This window comes from Clinocottus analis, unplaced genomic scaffold (genome assembly GCF_023055335.1).
Source record: "Clinocottus analis isolate CAN_PGR_092001 unplaced genomic scaffold, fCliAna1.0.p SCAF_8, whole genome shotgun sequence".
Taxonomy (NCBI): domain Eukaryota; kingdom Metazoa; phylum Chordata; class Actinopteri; order Perciformes; family Cottidae; genus Clinocottus; species Clinocottus analis.
The window spans coordinates 8,918,207-8,940,743 of record NW_027176240.1 but is presented as its reverse complement, the minus strand read 5'-3'; the positions used below and the strand labels follow the sequence as shown (position 1 = coordinate 8,940,743).

The 22,537-nt window shown below is 41.7% G+C and overlaps 1 protein-coding gene across 1 annotated transcript; it reads left to right on the top strand.

Moving 5' to 3' along the window:
* Positions 1-2,700: 2,700 nt before the first annotated feature.
* Positions 2,701-5,130, top strand: znf503 (zinc finger protein 503). The gene is made up of 2 exons (XM_068568038.1): positions 2,701-3,276; positions 3,639-5,130. Exons 1-2 carry the CDS (start codon positions 3,022-3,024, stop codon positions 5,049-5,051), a joined length of 1,668 nt encoding a protein of 555 aa, XP_068424139.1. The 5' UTR covers positions 2,701-3,021; the 3' UTR covers positions 5,052-5,130.
* The last annotated feature ends 17,407 nt before the right edge of the window (positions 5,131-22,537 follow it).

Below are 22,537 nucleotides of genomic sequence, written 5' to 3'. Positions count from 1 at the left end.
CACTTTGTTCCCCTCTTATAAACTCACATTAAAATGAAAAGAAGTGAACTCCCATTTTGTAAATGCTGCTGATTTATATGACACGTGATCTCGAAATGTTGACCTATGTATTCACAGAGAAGACAATTATTGCTGGTTTATATTTATAGTTTATAATGTTGTAGTCAGCAGACCATATAGGCCTATATGAGCTGAAGCCAACCTTTTTCAACTGTTTGCTGAAAAGGGCTTTTCTCTTTCTGATGAAACAGTCAGTTGAATTTCTAAATTGTTGCAAGAGATTCTACTTTTTATCACATGAGGGATTTTTTTTTTTTGGAAGGGGGGGGGGGGTATTTTATTCCACGCATTCCCCTTGATTGTAAATTGTAACTATGGCAGATTATGAACTCAAATACATTGGGTGTTTTTTGTAATATTTTCTTTTACAGAGGGTGTTTTCGGGGGTGTTTATATTTTTGTTGAAATATATTGAAAATATAATTTTCCCCTTGACTGTCCACTCCAGGTTTTCATGCTCTCCAAGTTGACCTGTCAAACAGATTACCACAGAAAGAGATTAATGGCAAAGGCTGGTTGCAATAATAATCGTTTTGTTTGATGTGACAACTTTGATAGGCGTTGATTTACTTACAAACTGATAGGCTTTTAATTGAGCGCCTCTATCCCGATTGAGATGAAAGGAAACCCGCATTGAAAAGCTGCCCGATTGCCCCGGAGCCTCAATACTGATTAGCCATCTCAGCGGTGAATAGTTCAAGGCATTTTAAACTTCTTTTCTCAACGGCCTGACAGACCATTTCTCTTCTTTTCTTTCTCCCTGTCCGCTTTTCTACCTCTCAGAGAAAATAAATCATTCTCATTGTATGTAAATAAAATCGAGCTGACATCAATATAAAATGTCTGGATTTCTTTTTTGTTCCCTTCTTTGTTATTCCTGTTGCAGATGACAGTGTGCCCGAGGCAGATGACAGGTTTTACCAACACAATAGCAGATGCGTTTAGCCAAAATGGACAGGGTTCTGTTTCGAGACACCGGGATGTTTCACCGGCTTGTTGCGCATTTTCATTTTGTTTGAATGAATGTTTTATCTGGCATATTGTTTGGGAAGGATAAGCTACATTTAACATAGTAGAGATAATTGATATATAAATTATTAAATTTGACACATTTTCACTTTCTATTTCATTCATAATGTCATCAGTTTTTTTTATTTTTTTGTATTTTGTTGCGTCGTTTTTCAGTTGTCACGGACGCTTTTCGTAGCAACTGTGTTTTTCCGCTTCTTGTTAACACCAATCGGCCGATTATATCAAGAGCACTTTCACACCTCAAAGCCCCCGGCAGCTATACATTGTGAGCCGCTCTGTCTGCAAGTTATTAAAATTTCATCGCGTGTGCCACCTCCTGAGGTGTTTGATGAATAACTTCAAAAAGTTATAGACTTTGTTGAGAAGGCCATAGCGGAATGGGAATACAGTCCGAGTCCTCTGATCCCACGCGTTGTCCGGACTGAGGAGGTCGCCGATTAAAAAACAGAAGAACAAAATTAAATGTTAACTCGAGAATCGATTTATTATCCCCTGAAAACTTGGTCTCTCTCTCTCTCTCTCTCTCTCTCTCTCTCTCTCTCTCTCTCTCTCTCTCTCTCTCTCTCTCTCTCTCTCCCTCTCTCTCCCTCTCTCTCCATTTGTTCTTTTCCCGCAGTCACACTGGCATGTAATCAGCCACAATAGCTGACATAAATCAAGCGGCGGATTGACAGCGTCTGACAAATAACTGATTGATTGCGGTGGAGCAGAATTGACACTTGACGGAGGGGTGGAGATAGAAATAGAAGGGCGGTGTATATTATACTGAAAACATGTGACATTCACATCCCTCCATCACTACATTGGTCTATTCCTGTCAACACTTGTCTGTTTAGGGAATTCAAGCTGAAATGGTTGGTTTTATGGTTGCCGGAGGAGGAAAAGTCCCAGCGGTGGACGCGGTGGCGCAAACCGAACGCGCCTCTCGGGCTCCAGATCCGTCAGAGAATAACACATCAAATATTTGTTAACGAGAGGCGTCTGGATTACTTACATTTCACCTGCATACGCCTAAACTTCACGAATTAGAATGAGATGTAAAGAGCAATGAAGCAGTGCGGGGAAAAAGTCAGTAGCCTAAAACATGTGCCAGCAATATTGTACCATCATAAGTAAAGTATGTGCGAGTTCAATAATGGACTAAGATGAACATGAGCGTGTTGTTGAGGATGCAAACATGACTTAACGACAGCAAATAATGTGAATGAACGGACTGCCGTTTGATGAACGTGCATACTCCACAACTCAGTGACATCTTATTAGACGAAATAAAAGCTTAAAGTTAGATTTAGTAAAAAAATATGCCTTCTTATTCTAAACGATAAAGATGTGAGTTTATCTATTTTCTATGTTCACTCACTATTCTTTTCTCCCGGTGAGCACGGGACCCCGTAGCCCCCCTCATGTAAAACCACGTAAGCGTTCACACGAACCAAAATATAGAAGCCTATCTCCTCCCCCGAGCTGTCGGAATCGAGGCGCTTACAAAGAGGAGAACGTCACATCCCCTTGACCCTCCAATCACCTCAGGGTCCCATTTGATTGGAAGGCGGCAAAGGCTTTAATCTCGGACTAATTCAGCTGCTTTTGAAGTGAACATTTCTACCAGTTCGTACTTCAGGAGTACAGAGCGAGGACCTGCAGACAGACGCACTCAAGGCGCAGCGCTCATGGTGCAAGACACTGCCACGGATCTGCGATAAACTCGCACGGGCTCCATCCAGCTGCCGCACCTCGCTTCTTTTACCCCGGATTACTCGTTATTGAACCGTTTCACGATTCTTTCCCCCCTTTTTTTTCCCCACCCGAACGAGAAAGAGAGAGGCTCGAGCCTTTATTTCTTCTTTTTTTGTTGTTGTTGTTGTTGCTTGAGTTTTTCTTAATGAATCTAACGAAAACATCGCCGTTTCATTTCCCGACAATTGGGACATGATCACATCGCCCTCGGCGTCTGTCCTGAAACATAGTGGTGTCCGCGTAGTCTGGGAAAGCAGCAGATCTCGGAATAGCAGCTCAGCGAGCATCAACAAGCCGTTTCTCCACTCCGCGCCCCCGTCTGATCCTCTCCGGCAAGCGAGCCGACTTCCCATCAAGATTTTGAAGATGCTTAGCTCCCGGTCGGGACACATTTTGCACCCGGAGTATCTGCAGCCTTTGCCTTCCACCCCGATCAGCCCCATAGAGGTAAGAGGGAGACGTTTGAGTGCAGTTGCATCTTAGGTGGGATATTTCAGGCGGTGCTCCGCGTGACAATAGCGTTTGGGAGCCCACTGCAGGCATCCCGTAATATTTACCGACTGTGGTGTTGGTGTTTAACGGTTCAATGTGTTGTATTAAGTTGTTTTTTTTTAATAATTCAAATGAGTGTAGGCTAGTTGTGTACACGGAAGAGCCAGTGCGTGATTGCGTTCCAGTTCCGTTTGGAAATGCGAATGTAAACATCGTTTTCTCTCTTCTCTCGGGCTGTACATGGTATTATAGAATAAGTACGTTAATCTGCATTTTAATAACAACATCGCTGTCATCTCTTTTTTTTTTTTTTGCAGCTAGATGCCAAGAAAAGTCCGCTGGCTCTTCTGGCGCAGACCTGCTCTCAAATCGGCAAACCGGACCCACCGCCTTCCTCCAAATTATCCTCATCATCAAATGGATCTAGCGAGAAGGAATCTAAATCTGGTCCTCTGAAAATGAGTGACATCGGTGTGGATGACAAATCTAGCTTCAAACCTTACTCCAAGCCTTCCGATAAGAAGGACTCGTCTTCTGGCGTCTCGAGCGGAGAGAAGTCTGGTTTCCGAGTGCCGAGCGCCACCTGCCAGCCGTTCACGCCGCGGACAGGCAGCCCCAACTCCAGCACTTCCGCGTCCCCCATGCCGTCCGAGGGGAAATGCGGGGAGAGGGATGACAAGAAAGAGTCCGATTGTAATAAGAATGGCTCTTCAGACGGGTCTGGCACCACGAGCCACAGCCGGATAAGTGTGAGTTGTGGTGGAATTAACGTGGAGGTCAACCAACACCAGGAGACGACGCCTGGCAATAAGACCTCCTCCTCGGACTCACCATCTGTGACTTCTGTATCCTCCGCGTCCGTTCTCGGGTCAGGACTCGTGGCGCCGGTTTCTCCGTACAAACCGGGGCAGACAGTTTTCCCTTTGCCTCCAGCTGGTATGACGTACCCGGGTAGCTTGGCTGGGGCCTACGCCGGTTACCCACAGCACTACCTATCCCACGGAGGGGGCTTGGTCAACGCACAGATGGCCAGCTCACTGGGCTGCAGTAAGGGCTCCAGCCCTATGGCGGGAGCTTCCCCGCCGTCCATCATGTCAGCCAGCCTTTGCAGAGACCCTTACTGCCTCAGTTACCATTGTGCCAGCCACTTGGCGGGCGCAGCCAGCGCTGCCTGCACGCACGAGGCTGCGGCGGCCGCGAACGCCCTCAAATCCAGCTACCAGCTCATGTACCCGACACACCACATTCATGGCGTCCATTCCTCGGCGCCGTCATTCACCGGACACCCGCTGTACCCGTACGGGTTCATGCTCCCCAATGACCCCCTCCCCCACGTGTGCAACTGGGTGTCGGCAAATGGACCGTGCGACAAGCGTTTCTCCTCCTCAGAAGAGCTCCTGAATCACCTGAGGACTCACACGGCTTTTACCGGGGCGGAGAAGTTGATTTCCGGTTATCCCGGGTCGTCCTCTCTGGCCAACGCCGCAGCAGCGGCCATGGCCTGCCACATGCACATGCCACCGTCGGGTGGCCCCGGGAGCCCCGGGACTTTGGCTCTACGGAGCCCGCACCACGCGTTAGGACTCAGCAGCCGCTACCACCCGTACTCCAAAAGTCCCCTGCCGACCGGGGCCCCGGTCCCCGTCCCCGCCGCCACCGGCCCTTACTACTCCCCGTATGCACTGTATGGCCAGAGACTCACCACAGCATCCGCGCTTGGATACCAGTGAGGAACAAAATGACTTTTAAAGAGTTTATAGTTCTAAGAATGCAAATATAAAGACGTTTATATTAACAGCGCTAAACTTATGGGCGGGATCCGTGGACTTCAACTGTATTTATTTATATGTCGGCTTAAAAGCAGGCGACAATAGCTGCAAATGGAAAATATTTGAGCAACTCAAAAGTGCATTATGTTGAAACTCTCTATAGGTAAAATGAAAACACACACATGTTAGAGTACTAATTAAAGTAGGGGTCTTCATTTCGATGTTAATTTGAAATTGCTATGATTGTATTTGTTCTTATTTAATGTCTCATTGAGAAGAAAATAATTTACATGCATGTTTGTTTCTTAAATTTCAGAAATTGTCCACATTTCAAATTGCCGTTATTTTTCAGGTGTACACCTTGGAAAGAGAATTGGTATTTTTTTGTATGTATTCTGGAAAAAATAAGAAACAATTCTGTTCCATATCTCCGTGTGCCTCATTTTCTGAAGTATTATTCAGTGTCAAGTCATAGTTGAGTTTATATTTCATTTTCATTTTTTTTAATTTGGTGGTTAAATTAATGGAAAACTTTATTGATAATTTCTGCAACATGGCCTCTACAATTTCCTGTCCTACTTTTCAAAACAATTTATTGCCATTTCATCAGAAGTCATTTTGAGAAATTGCTGATCTGATGTTTATCTTTCTTTTCATTATATTCGTTTGTATGCCAAATAATTGAGAAGCTTTAAACGTTCACTTTTATCAGAGCACGTGTTAAAAACCTAAATTAAATGCAACTTGAATGGGAGTGGAAATAGGTTGCGTGTGTGTGTGTGTGTGTGTGTGTGTGTGTGAGAGAGAGGTGTGTGTGTGTGCATGCATACGTGTGTGTTCACTGAGTTAATCGGGATTTTGAATGGGATAACTTAGTTTACTGGCGGGTGAAGTTTGTCAAAAAGTTTTATTCGCAGGTGTTGTAGTTTACTTGCTACTTTATCTGCAAAAAAGTAATTGTGAAATACCCTAGGAAAAACAGTTGGACCAGATTTGTCTTTGGTTAATACGCACATCATGCGTATTCAATTGCTTAGATCAAATATATATATTAAAACATCTTTTCCAATCTTAAGAGAAAGGGACGTTTATTGCAACAGACATTTTACACGCGTCTTCATCCAGCGTGTCCTCAATGCTGAGAGCCTCTGAGCTCCACACCAAGGGGATATTTCTACGTGGAGGCCATTCATGTTTTTATATTTTTTATATACATATATTAAACTGGTATAGGTTCATTTTCATCATCAGGATGTTATCATTTAATTTGCATTTGATAATCTCATCCTCCTGTAAACCGTAATGTACACAGCACTACATTTGTTATTAAAAAAAGATATTGTGGAAAGTTGTGGGATTTTCATGAAGGAACAAACACTCACAAATTAGTTTTTTTTAAATTTGCTAAGACCAGGTGCATAAACATTTATCTTTTAAATTACAAATAATACCCCACATGAACATACATTTTTGCACAACGGCAAAGTACGTATTAGCTGAATATATATATATATATATATATATATATATATATATATATATATATATATATATATATATATATATATATATATATATATATATATATATATATATATATATATATATATACTTTGCATGTCAAAATCGGTGCATAAAAAGAGTCATATTAATTATCAATGACATACGACTTTATTGCGATAAAAAAGGGCCTATTGTGTTTCATATATAACGCCTCCTTCCTATATCCTTGCTATGGTTGACTCGAAACAACATTCATTTAGTTTTTCACTTCTTTTGGGCGCACTGTTGATCCAGCTGTGTTACAGTTATTATTTATTTAGAATAGCTCGCTGGCCCTTGTCTGTCGCACAGCGGTCATTCAGACGAAACAAACCCCTCGCTCGTGTGTATAAGGCCCACACGCGCCCTAAACTGATGTAATGACGGTGAAAGGAAGCAATTTCCATTTCTACCCACATCATGGTGGCTGTGCTCGGAGGGTCCCGGTGGAAGGCAATTTATCATGTGCCCCTCCTCCTGGCCCTGTCACTGGAGGAACAGGCAGGCACATGTGTGCATGAATTACCCACCCTCCCACCTCCCCAGCCCACCCTCCTGCACTGTGGAGACTTGACACACAGAGAGAGAGAGAGAGAGAGAGAGAGAGAGAGAGAGAGAGAGAGAGAGAGAGAGAGAGAGAGAGAGAGAGAGAGAGAGAGAGAGAGAGAGAGAGAGAGAGAGAGAGAGAGAGAGAGAGCATGGGGTTATTAGACTATGCAAGAGTATTAAAGTGCATATTCACTTCGTCCATCAGGACCTGAAAGTGCTGGGATGTGCACAGAGCTCCGCAGAACAAAAGCCTTCATCAAATCACAGAAGATTGTACAATTTAGAGGATAAATCATTTTAATAAAATTTTAAAAAAACAGTGAAATTATATGGATTTTGGTGATTGTTTGTTACTACCCTGCTTAATGAGTAGTCTGCTGAGGGTCAAAGTGTAAGAGAGTTGTACCTAATTGGTTGCAGTAAACATCGTTACAACCAGAGTTATAAGGTGTCTACATGCAGCATCAGAGCCTTTCCCAAGGAGAATTGATCAGAATCTGAAATTGTAAAACCCTGCGCCGTCGAGGAAAGGAGTCTTAAACTTAACTGTTACAAACACAAGAAAAAATGTAATTCAATATTTTCTAAAGACTGTAAAGGAATGAAATCCTTAATGAAGGCGGCTGCTCACTCCACTTCTCACAGCGATGTCTCTGCCTGTTAGCCCAATCGAGGTTCTCAAAAATGCACATACATGTTAGCATCAGCTGCAATCAAACACAATGACTTAATTACTTCAAAGTCTATATGAAAAACCCAACATCTTAAAAAAAAATACTTGCACTGTGACCTAAAGAGCAGCCATTTTAGATTCTTGGGAGATACTTGGATCCTCAGAGAGCGAGAGCCACTGCAGGAAACCTGGCAGGACATCTGGTTAGGGGAGGTGGGGGGAGCCCAGGACGTGACTCACACACACCTAACCCCATATTCAACCCTCCTGAATTACCACCACTAAAGCTGTCATTAGTGGGTGTGTGGCACGATATAAAGACACACCGTCGTCTGCAGTGGCAAGTCTATAGTTTGTGTAACAGCTGTGTCAATAAGGCGAAGCTGCTATAATGTTCAACCCCATGCCAGCCATAAGTCATAGAGCGATTATTATCTTTTATGTATGTGTGGTTGTTTTTTATCAGGCTGCGATTACAATATAAAAGCTCTCAGTGATGGGAAAAAGAGACCTATCAATAATGGCTTTCTTTGCACCGTTTACTTTATGGGCACTTGATGTTTCTTACTTGCAGTTATGTTTTACAAGTATAGATTGTTACTTTTCAAATACCTTTTGATTATGCGTCCTCTTCTACACCACAGAAGGTGTTCTTTGTCTGTTGCCATCCCCGCCTCCATGCATAAACACGACTGTACATTGCATGTATACTATACGTCAACTACGTCGTCGCTCTCCAATTGCAGTAAGAGGTGTCATCTTATCTGGAACACCCGGCTGTCATTATCTCAGTGTGTGATTTATGCTGATACGGCCTGCTGAGGTGTCCGCAGCTTTTGTGATTGAAGTAATGAAGCCATAAAGTGAGCTACATGAAACAGACTCAGTGGTCGTAACCAGATCGACTGCTTTAGGCAAATCCATACTAAATCTGCCTATTATCCAAGAGATTAAAAAAAACAAAACAACAACATTTGTTGGCCATATCCATCAACACTAAAGCACCCTTTTCTGACAGATTTATACTTGAATGCCGTCTCCAACTGAGAGCTGTAATGGAGGTAATTTGGTTCTCAAAATCTGTGCCGAGGCAGACAGGAAGCCCTTCCAGCTCTTCTACATGTGGTTACCCTCCTCGTTGATTTTTCAAATGTAAAGTTCTCATCCAGGTGATGCGAGAGAAGTGGCAGTGTTGATCTATCTGTGCCACTCAGATCTCGAACCAGCGAGACACTTTCTTGTGCTTAGACAGCCTAAATGAGGTCATTTCTGTCTGCTTTGGGATCTACGGTGCACTGGGGTGTTTTAGTGTTCAGATAATTTGCCCATTTTCTGATTCTGACAAAGAATATTTTATGGAAATGTCCCCTTATTCCAGGCACCTTAATGGAGTGTGCTGGAGTAGTGTGAGAGCTGATGAGGTTGTTGTCTGTCACAGACAAATGTAAAAAGCAGGGGAAATGTCAGGGATGAGCTCTGCTGCAAATGGCTTTTTGCCTTTATTAGAAATCAGCAATGCCTGAGCGCTGTATCTCGAGGCACACTCACAAGGTTATTCTAATTGTTTGAAGCTGTGCGAATACAATATAAGACATTGTACAGCATCTGTGTTTGTGTGCAGTGGATTATCAAAGACAGAAGCATCACACTTAATTTTAGATACAGGCATTGCCTTTCTACATATTTTTTGACAGGTCGAGGTTTTAGTGTACCGCATAATTGCTGTCTTCTGCTGTCCTCTTCCTTCTGTGAGTAAATCCTGATTGTGTGTCAGTGGCCTTACATGACAGTATGAGTACATGATGTCATTTCCATGGGTGTGGGCCACCAATTACCATGACTCATATGCTTACTAACTACATAAACCCTGGTCTTCTGTTGTATTGGATGAAGATATACTGAATGGTCAATGCTCTTCAGTTTGATATCTCTTCCAACTAACAGCCACGACATGCACTCTTGAAAAAAACACATGCATTTAATAACTAAGTGGTAACTTTTTGTAAAAACAAAGTTACATGTTATTGTTAATATTATATTGTTAATATTATTTGCATAACCTTTTGCAGTGTAGGCTATACTTTTGAGGTTAATTTATTATATACAGATGATACAAAAATTCTGACCAATTGATAATGCAAAAACACAAACCAAATGTAATTTGATTGTATAAAATAATATGGCCATGCAATAAGAAATAAATGAATAAATAGCGCATTACTGAGTGAAATTGGTTTGGAGTCAAATATTGCTCTTGCTCACGTGGCAATACAAATTACCATAAGAAAATGAAATAATGCAAATTACAATGAAATAGATTTATATTATCAAATTACACATCATTTATAATAAATAATGAACACTAATATGGTTGCAAGTAAGATGTGAAATGAGTCTCTGTGCACTGCTGTGTCTGTGTGTGCGTTGAAGGTTAGAGAATATGTATTATATTAAAATGAATAAAGTTGACCATCACAGGGCAGGACGTGTCATTCTCGACCAGTAAAATCACACAAACACATGAAAAACCGTCCCTAAGCAGATTTATTCAAATTGCAAAATATTTGCATCCATAAAAACAGAGGACTAAACAAGCTGTGACTGAACGCTACACGAAAGCTATAAAGTTACTCTGTGGAGTTTTTATTGTAAACAAATACAGATTGGTACATGTTGTTGTATGGGACATTATGGTTTCTCCCCAAACACTAAATCAGATGACTTAGTAAAAGGAAACATATGTACTTAAATGGATTGCTGCCGACATATCAAGTACTGCTGGGTGCACGTTTTGATGGACAGATGCTGTACAGCCACATGTGCTGGCTTTGAGGAAGGGTGTGACTATTTGGCTTCATGACTTCCTCTTTAGTTGAAAATCTTGCTCCATGGATGTTGCCGTTGCTTGATCCACCTACGCTTTCAGACTAATAGTGGGATGCAGCAAGTTCAGGCATATTCTCAAACTCGCCAACGAAAGTGGGCGTAGATTGAGCATACGGTTAGCGTATGTCTCCACCAAACATGAATGCTACTATCAGGAAACTTTGCTTATTCAAAAATATGACTACATTTTACAAAGGAGGACCATGATTATAACATTAAAAGCTTCTTTTATCAAGTGTGTTCTGTGCTAAAGAGTAGCTATTTCCCTTAAATGAGAAACAGTTAAGCAGTATACACACAGCTGCCTTTGTGCTTGCCTACATTTCCTACCTCAGCAGCTGTTTTTGGAAGAACAGAACCTGTGAAGAACCATGTGGGAGCATTAATATTTCCCTGTATAACGGTGGACTCCATAAGACCATTATACAATTTAAGGAACCAATGAATACCAGAACTTTCTGTACACACTCCACTGTGATATTCTCCAGAGTATCCTGGATGGAGCCAAGCGTGAAAAACAGCAATATATAACACTTATGTGATTTATGAGGGCTATATTTATCACATTGATATAAACTATTCAACTATTACCAGCCTCCACATTACTCCAGCAATTCATTCATGTCAATGGACCAAAACAATTCCCTCCCTTGCACACCGCCAACCCCAAACCAAACTGCTTCTCTCTGCCTGTGCCCATATGACTTTCAATAGAGACTTCTCCAAGGAAATAAAAGGAGAGGGGGACATTTCTCAACTCATCCACATGCAGTAAATGATGATGCTGCGATGTATCCCACATTGATCTGAGGCATTTGGGGGAGCCGAGCGTATTAAGAAGGGAGCGCAGTAGACTAATGGGCCTGACTGGGAGACAAATTGGGCCAGACATACAGCAACACAGCCCCAGGAAATACGGGGGCTCCCATCATGTTTATTGCTTGAACACATTTTGGTGTTAACTGAGAAATTGAACCTCAAATTACCTACAATCCATTTGTTTTTCTTCTCCCTTTGTTGTTTGTTTGTTGTCTTTTGCCCTGCAGAAGTTGTAGCGAGAACATTGCAGTCTTGCCGTATGCTGAGCCAGCAAGTTTCTCATTTTGGAGTCAGTTGCTTATTTAAAATAGTTGGCCACAATATTGTGAAAAAGCAGTCTAAGAAAGTCAAGAAAGCCTCTGTTGTATTGATACAAAGATAATAGTATTAGAAGGATATTAGGAACAATGTGATAGATTTAACAATATTACACCACTACATATTTTTCAGGTGATTATATTTTCACTAAAAATAGAACAATAATGTAACATGCTGAAAATAATGCTTTAATTTAGTCTGAGCTCCAGGTTATGATATCATGTTTTGTTAAGAAGCTAACCGATGATGTGTCACTCCACACATTGTACAGATCGTGCTGGACTCTGTAAAGCCAAACTATTCACACGCTGAGGGTTCTCAAGGTGGCGATAAGACTGGAACATATCTCCTTCCTCTATCCAGAAACCACCGTGTCCTGTGACAGATGAAGAAGACCTGCGCTGTCTATCTTCATTTCCTGTGGCTATAGTCAGACAGAAACTCAAAGAGTCAGACAGACAGTCTCAGCTGCAGACCACATGACATGAGGTCTGCCTGAAAGATGTTCCCTCTGTTGTTGGCAGCAGTGGACACAGTGACACTTATGAAGTAAGTTTGATGGGCGCAAAACCGTTGCAATGGCATGTTGGAATGAGTCCTATTGTTCCTCATTATTTATGTATATCTAATATATGTATTACTTTAGTCGCTTCAGAGAAGGCACTCAAAATAACGAGCCAAAAAACAAAAAATCCCACATAGATTCAACAGTATTTAATAGTATAATAGTATATATTTGTGTGTGATGCTCGGCATCCCGGAGAGTTTGAATTAAGTGCAACTGTTTTTGTCTGTTTTGTCTTTTCTCCCTATAATGTGACATGAACTTACAGAGCTTTTTGAAAGGCAAGTGTTGACAGTCGCATGCTGAGGCGCTCCCCCTATAGATAGGCAGCGTATGAGCCGGAGCCTGGAGAGTGTTTTGAAGTTGCCGTCAGTAATAGTTAATTTTCTTTAAGATGCAAGCTATCAACCTTTAAGGTTAAACATTAAGAGAAAAGAAGCCGACATAACTTACACATGCACACACACCACCACCACACACAAAGCGTCAAATCAAACAATAAACAGATGAAATCTACTGAAAATTTCCAGATAGAAACCTGTCACTGGGATGATTCTCACCACAAAGAAAGCGAGAAAGACAAGTGAAGGGATCTTTTGAAACCTAAGGTAAATAAGAGGAATCAGGCGTTGAACATCCAGGTAATAACTGATGTTATGACTTGGCATTTGCTCTGACATGCATTTGAGACAGGAACATTAAAAGATATCCACCATTTGACAGGTATCACAGTTCCCCCAGGCAAGAAGGATTCTCGTTTTGATGAGTGTGTCAGTCACAGTGAAGTCTTTCGACAAGCCAGATCTCAAGCACCGACATTCAGGAATAACTCTTGCCTCAAAAATTACAAATGGAATATTTGAATAGCTGTGTGAAGGAAAACTGATTATTGCTAAAATACAAAATGTTTAGTTTGGGGTGTTAAGGCTTCAGTATTTCTGAAAATACAAATTTCAGCAACGCTTTCCGCACACAACCATTAGAGCCACACAATGCTTCACGTCAGTATTGTCTTCATCATATGTTTAAGAGTGAGCATACCTTTCCATTTACAGTACGCTGGAGGGTGCTTGCCCCACGTTTTGAAATAACAATGTAAAAATCAGAAGCGCTGATTTGAAACTAAACAAAAGCCACCTCTTCCAGTGTACACAGACTCAATACTCAGCAGAGTGCAATTGTACAAATTCCCAAAATGGATCATTCATAATCAACTTCAATGAATTAGTTGTGACTGAAGTTGACAGGGCTGTGGAGAGATGGCGGACGACACAGGGTTTTAAATGCCATGCTCAGCGCCAAGTGTGAATAGTCGCTCTGTATGCATTTTTCACTCCAGCATGTGCCATGTTCAGTATATGACACTCACACTGATTTACTACCCTCTCCCAGCTAAATAATTTACAGGGATATGGCTCACTGTGCTTTTAATGGTTGTTGTATAGACCTGCTTGCCTTTAAAATGTTCCACAGGCAAGCAGCCATATGCCTGGATGGATGGGAGACCTCTCAGCACTGATTAATAAGCTGCTCAGTACTTCACTGCAAACAGGGTGTCATGAAACACTGCATAACCAGGAGCAGCCCAGGCGCAGCTGAATGTGTTGTGTGCTTTGTGTGCATTTGTGAATAGGCCTCAGTCCAGGGCTCCACAGGTAACACAAGTGATCTGATATAGTGCTTATAAAAAATAGATCTGTTTAAAATGTTGGTGTGTGATTTACCCTCAGTGTTCACATGGGAGCCTTATTATGAATATTGAATGGGCTTGTTTTTTGGCAAATGTTTGTGTTTGTCGGTCTAAATGCTAGTTCAAAGAAACCCACCGTGGGTTCTTTGTGGGAGGCCAATCTATTTGGTTTGCAAACAAAGCCCAAGAATATTATTCATTACAATGGCATTCAAACTTCATTTCATGGATGCCGCCAATCAAAAGGCATTGTTCTTTGTAATGTTATTCTCTGTTAATGATTAATATCTCTGGCAGTTCAGTGAATTTTGAGCATACATACAAAGACTTGATATGCAAACGATTAATCATCCAAGTGTTTACTTTAGAGCACCTGTTGATTATGCTCTCTGATAACAATTGAGCCACCCATTTGCTTGATGAATGTACACTACCTCAAGTCACGATTGACCCTTTGTGAAGCCTTGCCCTCCCGCTGCTACTCCGTCAAGCTGTTGGAGCTACCATGGCGCTCACACTGTCTCTAACGGCACTCCCTGCATAAATATGATCACATTTTGGGAAAAACTAAATAGTGATTACAAATAGAAGCAGACAGAAGGGTCTGCAAAATGCAATTGAAGGATGTACCCAGGATGTCAAACTGATTTAACAGCAAAGCTTTGTAAAAAGATAAAGATAGCAGCTAAAGCCAACAGATCAAAGTGTAAAAGTGAACCACCATGTCCCCTGGCGACAATGAAATTAAGGATTATTCACTGTTACAATCATCAAAAAGCAAAAGCAGCACTTGTGTACATTGAGCATACCTTCAGTAGCTAGCGTAGCAATGACATGCTAACACTATGATGTGGTAACCTACTCAGCAGCTTTTTAGTAGAAACCAAACTCTGAAACGATTGGATGAGAGTCTATGGAGCTGAACCTGCTAGTTGTCAGAGCTGGTTGATGCTATGCTATGATTGGCCAGTCGGTGTTTGAGGTTCGGCCCTCAGCAAAAGGTCAATTGCGGTATTACATTCATTTAATTTATCCTACGACTAGTGGTTTGTTGAGGAGAAAGTTCTAAAACAGTATTTTAATCTAAACTTTCTCATGTAGAGTGTGTGTATCAGCATGATGATTGCTTCATAAAGATGGTTGTACAATTCAAGATTAAGGCAAATATTTGATCATATGGGAGTCAAAGGGATGTAATCTTATTAGCTGCATTTTTTGGCCTAGCAGTTTGTCTACTCAGGGTTCTGTGACATGAAAATGTTTCAGAACTACTGTTTCAGACAGTCCAAAACTGCAGGGAGGCAGCCAGCATTTTCCAGTTCAGAGCTCAACACAGCCCAGCATGGTTTCGACAGGTTGAGTGCCTGCATGCTTTCACTCTGAAGCGATAGAACAATATCCCCTTGTTCCTGACGAAAAGAAAGAGAACCGATGTGACAGCTGTGAATGAATATGAAGATGATGGGGAAGTCAACCATGTGAGATGCAAAATGTTTTTTTTCTTCTTAAATCTTGTGAACTTCAAAGCTTTAATTGTTAATTTGATCCATGAGCGGTGTGATAGACTGTCTCATGATAAAGTGTTACGCTGTCTGTCAGGAGTTCAAGTTGTTCACATTGGAGGACAGAGACTACTGATTGTAGGCTATAAGAAAACCTGGAAACTGCTTTTAATACATTTAAATTATAGTAAAAAAAAAAAAAAACTCAATCACCAATCATGTACAGTCACAAATGGGGAAACAAAAGTGTTATCCCTGTCTGTAACTTCAATACTAACGTCCAGTTATTGTGTATTTTAAGTTAACTTTGATGTCTTTCTGTACTACATAATTCCACACAAACACATTTCTGCATGTCAGGATTCAATACGCAATCACAGGGATATATCTTTCCAGTCCTATATTTCCCGATTACGTTCGAGTTCCTCTATAGATATCTCTTTGGCTCTCTTTGGCTCTAATACATATTAAAATCCAGCAGCCGTTTGCAGAATAATACACTCCTGATTGTCCCTGTACTTTATGAAGGCATCGTACATCTGTCTCATCTGTTCAGCTAAATGTGATTGTTGGAAACTATCTGAGCCCAGGCTCTGCCACAGACTTCATTTCCACATACACTGTATACTGTGGGCTTTTAACTAGTCTGTTGGCCCAGTCGCTTCGGAGTGAAACCTGGCTCTTGGCCACAAAAAGTCTATGTTGGAGTATCACATGGTTAGTGGTGTTTCCTACGGCTATATTTATGTACTCTAACTGTATCCCCTTTCATTGAAACCCTAACCAGTGGGCGATTTGTCTCCATAAGAGAGTACCATTTACAAGCAGCCATGCTGGGGCGGGACCCCAACCAGAGGACTTGTTAATAGCACACATCCACTTCTCACCAGATGCTGTCCAGAACAAACCAACATGAACCGAGAGAGATGTCGAAACCAATTTTCTATTTATGCTGGACCGCAGTGTTAAACTTTAAATGAGTCTTAATGTAACTTGCATGTTTCCCCCCTCCACCCTCTTTTTTTTATCTGACGCCACCCTGCAGTAAACTAGAAAGCTGAGAAGTGTAATTGCTCATAATTATTTAGCAGTTATGACAAATGAGAATTACAGCATGTAATATTGTAAATAAGTAATATGGCAGACAGATTAGAGATAGTGTTTGCATCTTTGAACATTTGGTTTCGGATGAATAATCTCTTTAGATCTCTTTAGACTTTCCAAAGATCCAATCACTTGTGCTATCTGAAATTATATAAATTAAAATGGCCAATTGGTCTGACCAACCGGACTAGCTTGTCTCTGAGTTTTCCGAGGTCTGTTTGGTTTACAACACCTCTGGGTCTTCAAGACAGAAGCCCAAGAGCTTCCCTCACCATTTATTTCCTGTCACAAAGTATTTCATGTCACAAAGTATTTCCAGTTAACTATAAAAACAGTAAAGTCACAAATGACCTTGTGAACTTGTAATTTTGAACTCCTGTCACGTTATGTGAGTTGGAGTATTCCACACTTATTTTTATTACCATATTTATGCTTCACAGCTTACAAATGTATTTTCCACAGTACAATTTATATATTAAGGATATTGCTTTATTTGAATTAAATACTTTCTTTCCTGTCAAATTTGATATTTTACATCTTTATGTGTATTTTAAATATAAAACTGATTGGAGTTGCAACTGTGATATCCTTACTGGTGACAATGGCAGTGAAGCTATCTGGGTCAAGAGTAAAATAAACCCAACTGTCACGTACACTTTTAGTGATTATATTTGGCTTTGTGAACAGTGTTGTAGCCTCCAGCTGTAATGTATGTTTATTGGTATATGCACAGTGAGGTAGCAGATGTTTACTTGACATCTCAGAGAAATTCAATCTGGATTTATTAACTCCAACTGTTTGAGTTATTTGTCATTATTTCACTCTATTTGTCATGTATTGATCCGATTACTGAGGTTTTAGTCTTTTTCCAGTACTAATGTGAATGTATGCTATTCTGTGTGAACATGTCTTGTTGCTTTCACCCTCAGTAGACAGATTCCTGACCCATTATGAGATGACACATGTTCTCAAATATGTGTGACATATACTGCAAATTGGAAGCTTTTTAGATTAAGAGGGGCCACAAAGGGCAATCTTAGATAGACATTGTATATGCCACTCATTACTACTTGGATCCATTTCGAAAGTCTCTCTCTCTTGATATAATTTCCCTCCATTTTATAAAGAAAAAAAGATTTGTTGAAATTTAGATCTCAGGTTATGGGCCCTGATGACAGCGAAAGAAAAATGCAGAATTTACTGTCTGCTTTTACAGCCAGATCTCAGAAGTAATTGTTACGGGACATGTCGGTGAGTTAGCAGTTGTAAACCTGTCCGCCATATAAATTACCTAATCAGAAGATCCCAGTGGTTATATAAATTGAGCCACTCATTCGTCTTCAATGGCCTGTGTGTGTGCATATAAAACCACAACGACCATCATATACTTCACAGGAAAGGGGGTATAGCCATTGCTGTTTACAGAGTTAGGGGGAAATGGATGACTTTTTGCATGCTCAATCAACTGTGAAATGTCCATTTAATCATCCCCAGAAACCCCCTTGGTTTATTTGTGCTGCAGCACAGATTTACATTTCAAATCCCCCCTCCCCCCTCCCATATTAATCATTACTTCATCACGCCCTCCAACTGACAAGAAGCATAAACCACCTCAGTGTACTACCCTGTCGACTAATGTGTGTATGTTTCTGTCTCGGAGCATGTGTGCATGAGTATTTCAGCGTATGTGAGCACTTTGAATGTGCGTGTGTGTGAATGTGTGTGTGTGTACGTGTGTTTGTGTGTATTAGGGTAGGTGGGTTGGTGTGAGAGAAAAACCTGCCCTTTGATTCACTCACCACTCACTGTGTCCAGCAGAAATATTGAGGTTTAGTGGCATGATTGCATTTTCTTTTCGTCCGCTGAGATTTTCAAAATACAACTTTTCAGGTCGAGGAAGCCAAATGGGAGTCACTCACATGTACTTTTTCTTCTCACGGGGAAATCGGAGTGATTGATGTTATTTTTCAGGAAACAGCATCAAAGAAAAACACACACGAGTGAAAATGTCACATACTAACGTGTTTTTTCAAGGGTGAACTGGCTTTAAAAATAGCAAGCATTGAGTTTGACTTTTGGATAAAACACTGTGAGCTTTAACAAAATGGCTGCAGAAAATGTTGAGGTCAGATTTTAGCTTATTGCAAAATAAAATAAACTGCATCCTGCTCATGTCCTTACCAGAAGACAGCTTGAGTGATTTACACACACTGTACTGCGGCAGGAGTACCTTGGCAGAGCCTGTCTACCTGCCGCCGTAATGAAATTCAGGATGTTTCACCATCAACAATGAATCCTTCATAAAAGAGTGAAGTATGAGTTTATCACTCAGGATGAGAAGCATGTTACATTTGCCACTTTAAACAAGATGAATGGGTCACTCAGCCATTTACATTCTCATACATTTTTATGACTCTGCCATGAAGTGAATTTGATCTATTGGTAACAAGATAAATGATGGGCATAAAGCTTTGGCAGTTCTGACTTTAAACAATCTTTCATTTGATGTCGGTCTTTTACTTTTACATGACGCACCGTCTGTCTTCACAACCTTGTGCTCTAATAGTTGAAGAGTAAGGAGGAAATGGCAACCTCCCTTTTTTTCCTGACAAAAGTCTGCACATCCAACATTAAGAATGTCATTTAATAACAGAACATATTTTGTGTGTAACACGTGTGTTATCCGTGATGGGAAACAGGTTGACCTCCAAGACGTACAAAGGGATGTTTGGTTCAACCGGGTCGATGGAGACGTTCAGCCAACCATGGGCGTTTGTCATACAGTAACATGAAAAGCAGCCGAAAGCTTCACTTTGCAGTTGCCAGTGCCTCTAAAAGAGGTTTTCCCTTGGAACGATGCTAGTATGTGTCTATTGAGCGTGGAATTTGACTAGCACGGAAGCAGAGTTGGGTCGCAGGAAATACCTCCTGTCAAAGAGTGACGGAGGACGGTGAATGGAGCTGTCCGAGAGATCAGAGTGATGGAAGAAGACATCCTGTCTGCTCTCTCTCTATCTCTCGGTCCATGTCCTTCGTCTCCTTCTTCCCCTCATGCTCGCTGTCCTGCTATTTTACACATGCCGTCAGCTGGTTGAATTTAACCATCTGAAATTTTCAACAGAATAATCGGTCTCCGATTGTCACGTAGATGAACCTTTTATGGGAGGCAGATTAAAAATGTTGCCGTCATAGCGCCATGGATGGATCCTTGTGGAGTTCTCAGCGCCTCTGTGTTGTAATTTGAAAACAGTCCAGGCCCATTTAGTTACTGGTGAACGAGGGCATTGCAGCGCAGACAGAATGATGTATCACCTGGTCTGGTTAAATGACAATTTTATTTCTCACCTCCACTTTCACTGCGACATATTACCAGAGCACTTTTCTCAATGGCAACTTGATTGAACCTTACGTCCATCAAGTTAACTAACAAATGAGTTTGCCACTTAAACGCTAACGTCATCCTCCTGCGTGGATTTGTTGACTGACAATACATGACGCACAGACAAGCAGCACATTTTGGTCTGTGCATATGCATTTCATTGGGAGTTCTTTTAATAGGCGAAGCATGAAGAAGGCCGATTGGAATAGAAGCAGGAAGTACAACAGACGGCCTTTGTTTGGTATCTACGCCAAGGTCTGTAATTTACACCCTAATGGCCGACGCCATCGCCACTCGAGGCATCGCCGCTCCGAGGGAGATGGGAAGTGAAAGAGAGAGAGGGGGAAAGAGCTCCATCATGGAAAAGGGAGCTCCTGTCTGCTGCAGCGGTCCGGGACAAAGCTGAGAGCTCCCAGACGCCCTTATGATTAATGACTTATGGCTACGCTGTGTGGAAGCCTGGTAATTAGCTACAGGCTGATTAAAGACAAGTAAACTTCTGCTGATAACCCGATTCTGTTTCTCCCCAGCGCCGACACTGGCATGTGGAAGCTCTTACTGCCAGGGTTGCAAGAAACAGACCAACGTTGAGTATGATGAATGTAGTCTCCAACAGGCGTATACAGGCTCTAATTTAAAACTATTTAGCGTGTGACATATTGGCATTGTGCTCCCTCTGTCTCCCCCCGTTCATGTTCGTGGTTTTCGATGGCGTCCAAGTTTCAGGGGGCTGTTGTTTTGAGTCTGCGCCTGGCAGATTCATGAATAAAGTTCTGTGCTGGCTCCTTCTCTTTGCTCCCCTTGGTCTTTTCCCTGTTCATACATTTTCCTCCAAACATTTGCATTTTCTATAATAGCGAACAAGAAGAGTGGCAGACTGCCACGAGAGTTCGTCAACTACCAGATTTTACAGTGCTGGCTGTCCAGAAAGAGACAGGAGAGCTAAAGCTGGGCCAGAAAGTGGACAGCATTACACTGGATTTGCCTTACGAGACGAAATGTAAGCAGAGTTAGCTTAGGCATGAAAAATAGGAAAAGGCCTCCAAGTATTCCAGCAGCCAAAACGACCCACACAAGCGTCCAAAGTCTTGTCTCTGTATTTTCACGAGGTGGGACTATTCCCCTAAAGTAAACAGATGGAGCAAAAGAATAATGGATAGCAGCATTAAATAAAGCTGATGTCAGTTATTTTGCAGTTGGGCTTAGAGAGTTCCACAGATACTGAAATTAGTATCAGTGTCACTTAATAAATACTGTGCACTGTCATCATCTTGCTCTGATGGGAATATAATGTCATAACAACATGTTATGCAACAGATGGATCCATTTCTCCTCTGAAAATGTTACATTAAAGATGGGAGCAGTGGATAGTTTGGATAGTTTGCAGCAACTAATCGTGCAAACCAATTTGTCTGTGGCAAGTGAAAAATGAGCTCGACTTGAAATTAAATACAGAATTGTTTGTGTGTGTGTGTGTGTGTGTGTGTGTGTGTGTGTGTGTGTGTCTCTGGTAGGGAAAGGACAATGCCACAGGGCAACCGTATGTGTGCTGAGATGAAATGCCCGGCCACCCACTCCTCTGCTTTTATCACCCCTCTCATAATTAGGTTGGTTAACATACTGCCGTGTATGCAGTCATATTGACTGGACGCTTAATCATATTAGTATTGAGTTCCCGTCCCTGCTTGCCCCAGGTGACACTCGTAAGTCCAGAGTTATGGCCCTAACCTATGGGAGGAAATTAGCTGTAGACACAAGTTTGCTCTTGTTCTCCACCCTCTATGTGAAAATATTTAGCAGGCAGGGCGGGCGACAACACTGTGAGAAATGGAAGGGGAAGCACAGTGTTCTACATAGAGCGCCAGTCGAAGGTATGAAAAATGCAGGAAGAGCAGAGAGCGGTGCAGCGTGTGTTAGTTTGGCTGGCAGTCCATTAGGCCTGATAGACATTTCACTTACCAAAGTCAAATATAACAGTCTAGCATTCATTAATATGAGGAAGGGTCCGGGGAATCAAACCCACCATCTGGTTAAGACGACAGGATAATCTACAACTCATGATTAGGTCTAAGGAGTGGAATTTCACTTTAATCTTTTTTAGGGCTTGAAATTTCCATCTGCACTGTGCGGCACATCATTTTTCTTCAAGACAAATGTGCTGTTTTTCATGTTCCAAAATTAGATCAGAAGAAAACGATTAATCATGTCATGGCCTGGGAAAGGAAACAAAGATCTGATTTTCTTCTCTTCCCTCTCTCTTGCTGCACCCATGCCCCTCCCCTTTCCTCACCTCTTCTTTTTCTTCCCCTCCAGCCTCCGTTAGTCTCTTCTGTGAGACCTCCCTCCTCCCAACCTCCCTCCTGTATCTCTTATCCTCTGCTCCCCTTCGCTCTATTTCCACCCATGTTTCTGGACAGCGT

Bases quoted from the DNA above. Each gene is read 5' to 3' on its own strand.
- znf503 (XM_068568038.1), top strand. From the start codon at position 3,022: ATGATCACATCGCCCTCGGCGTCTGTCCTGAAACATAGTGGTGTCCGC. The intron at 3,277-3,638 runs GTAAGAGGGAGA...TTTTTTTTGCAG, and splicing joins CCCCGATCAGCCCCATAGAG to CTAGATGCCAAGAAAAGTCC.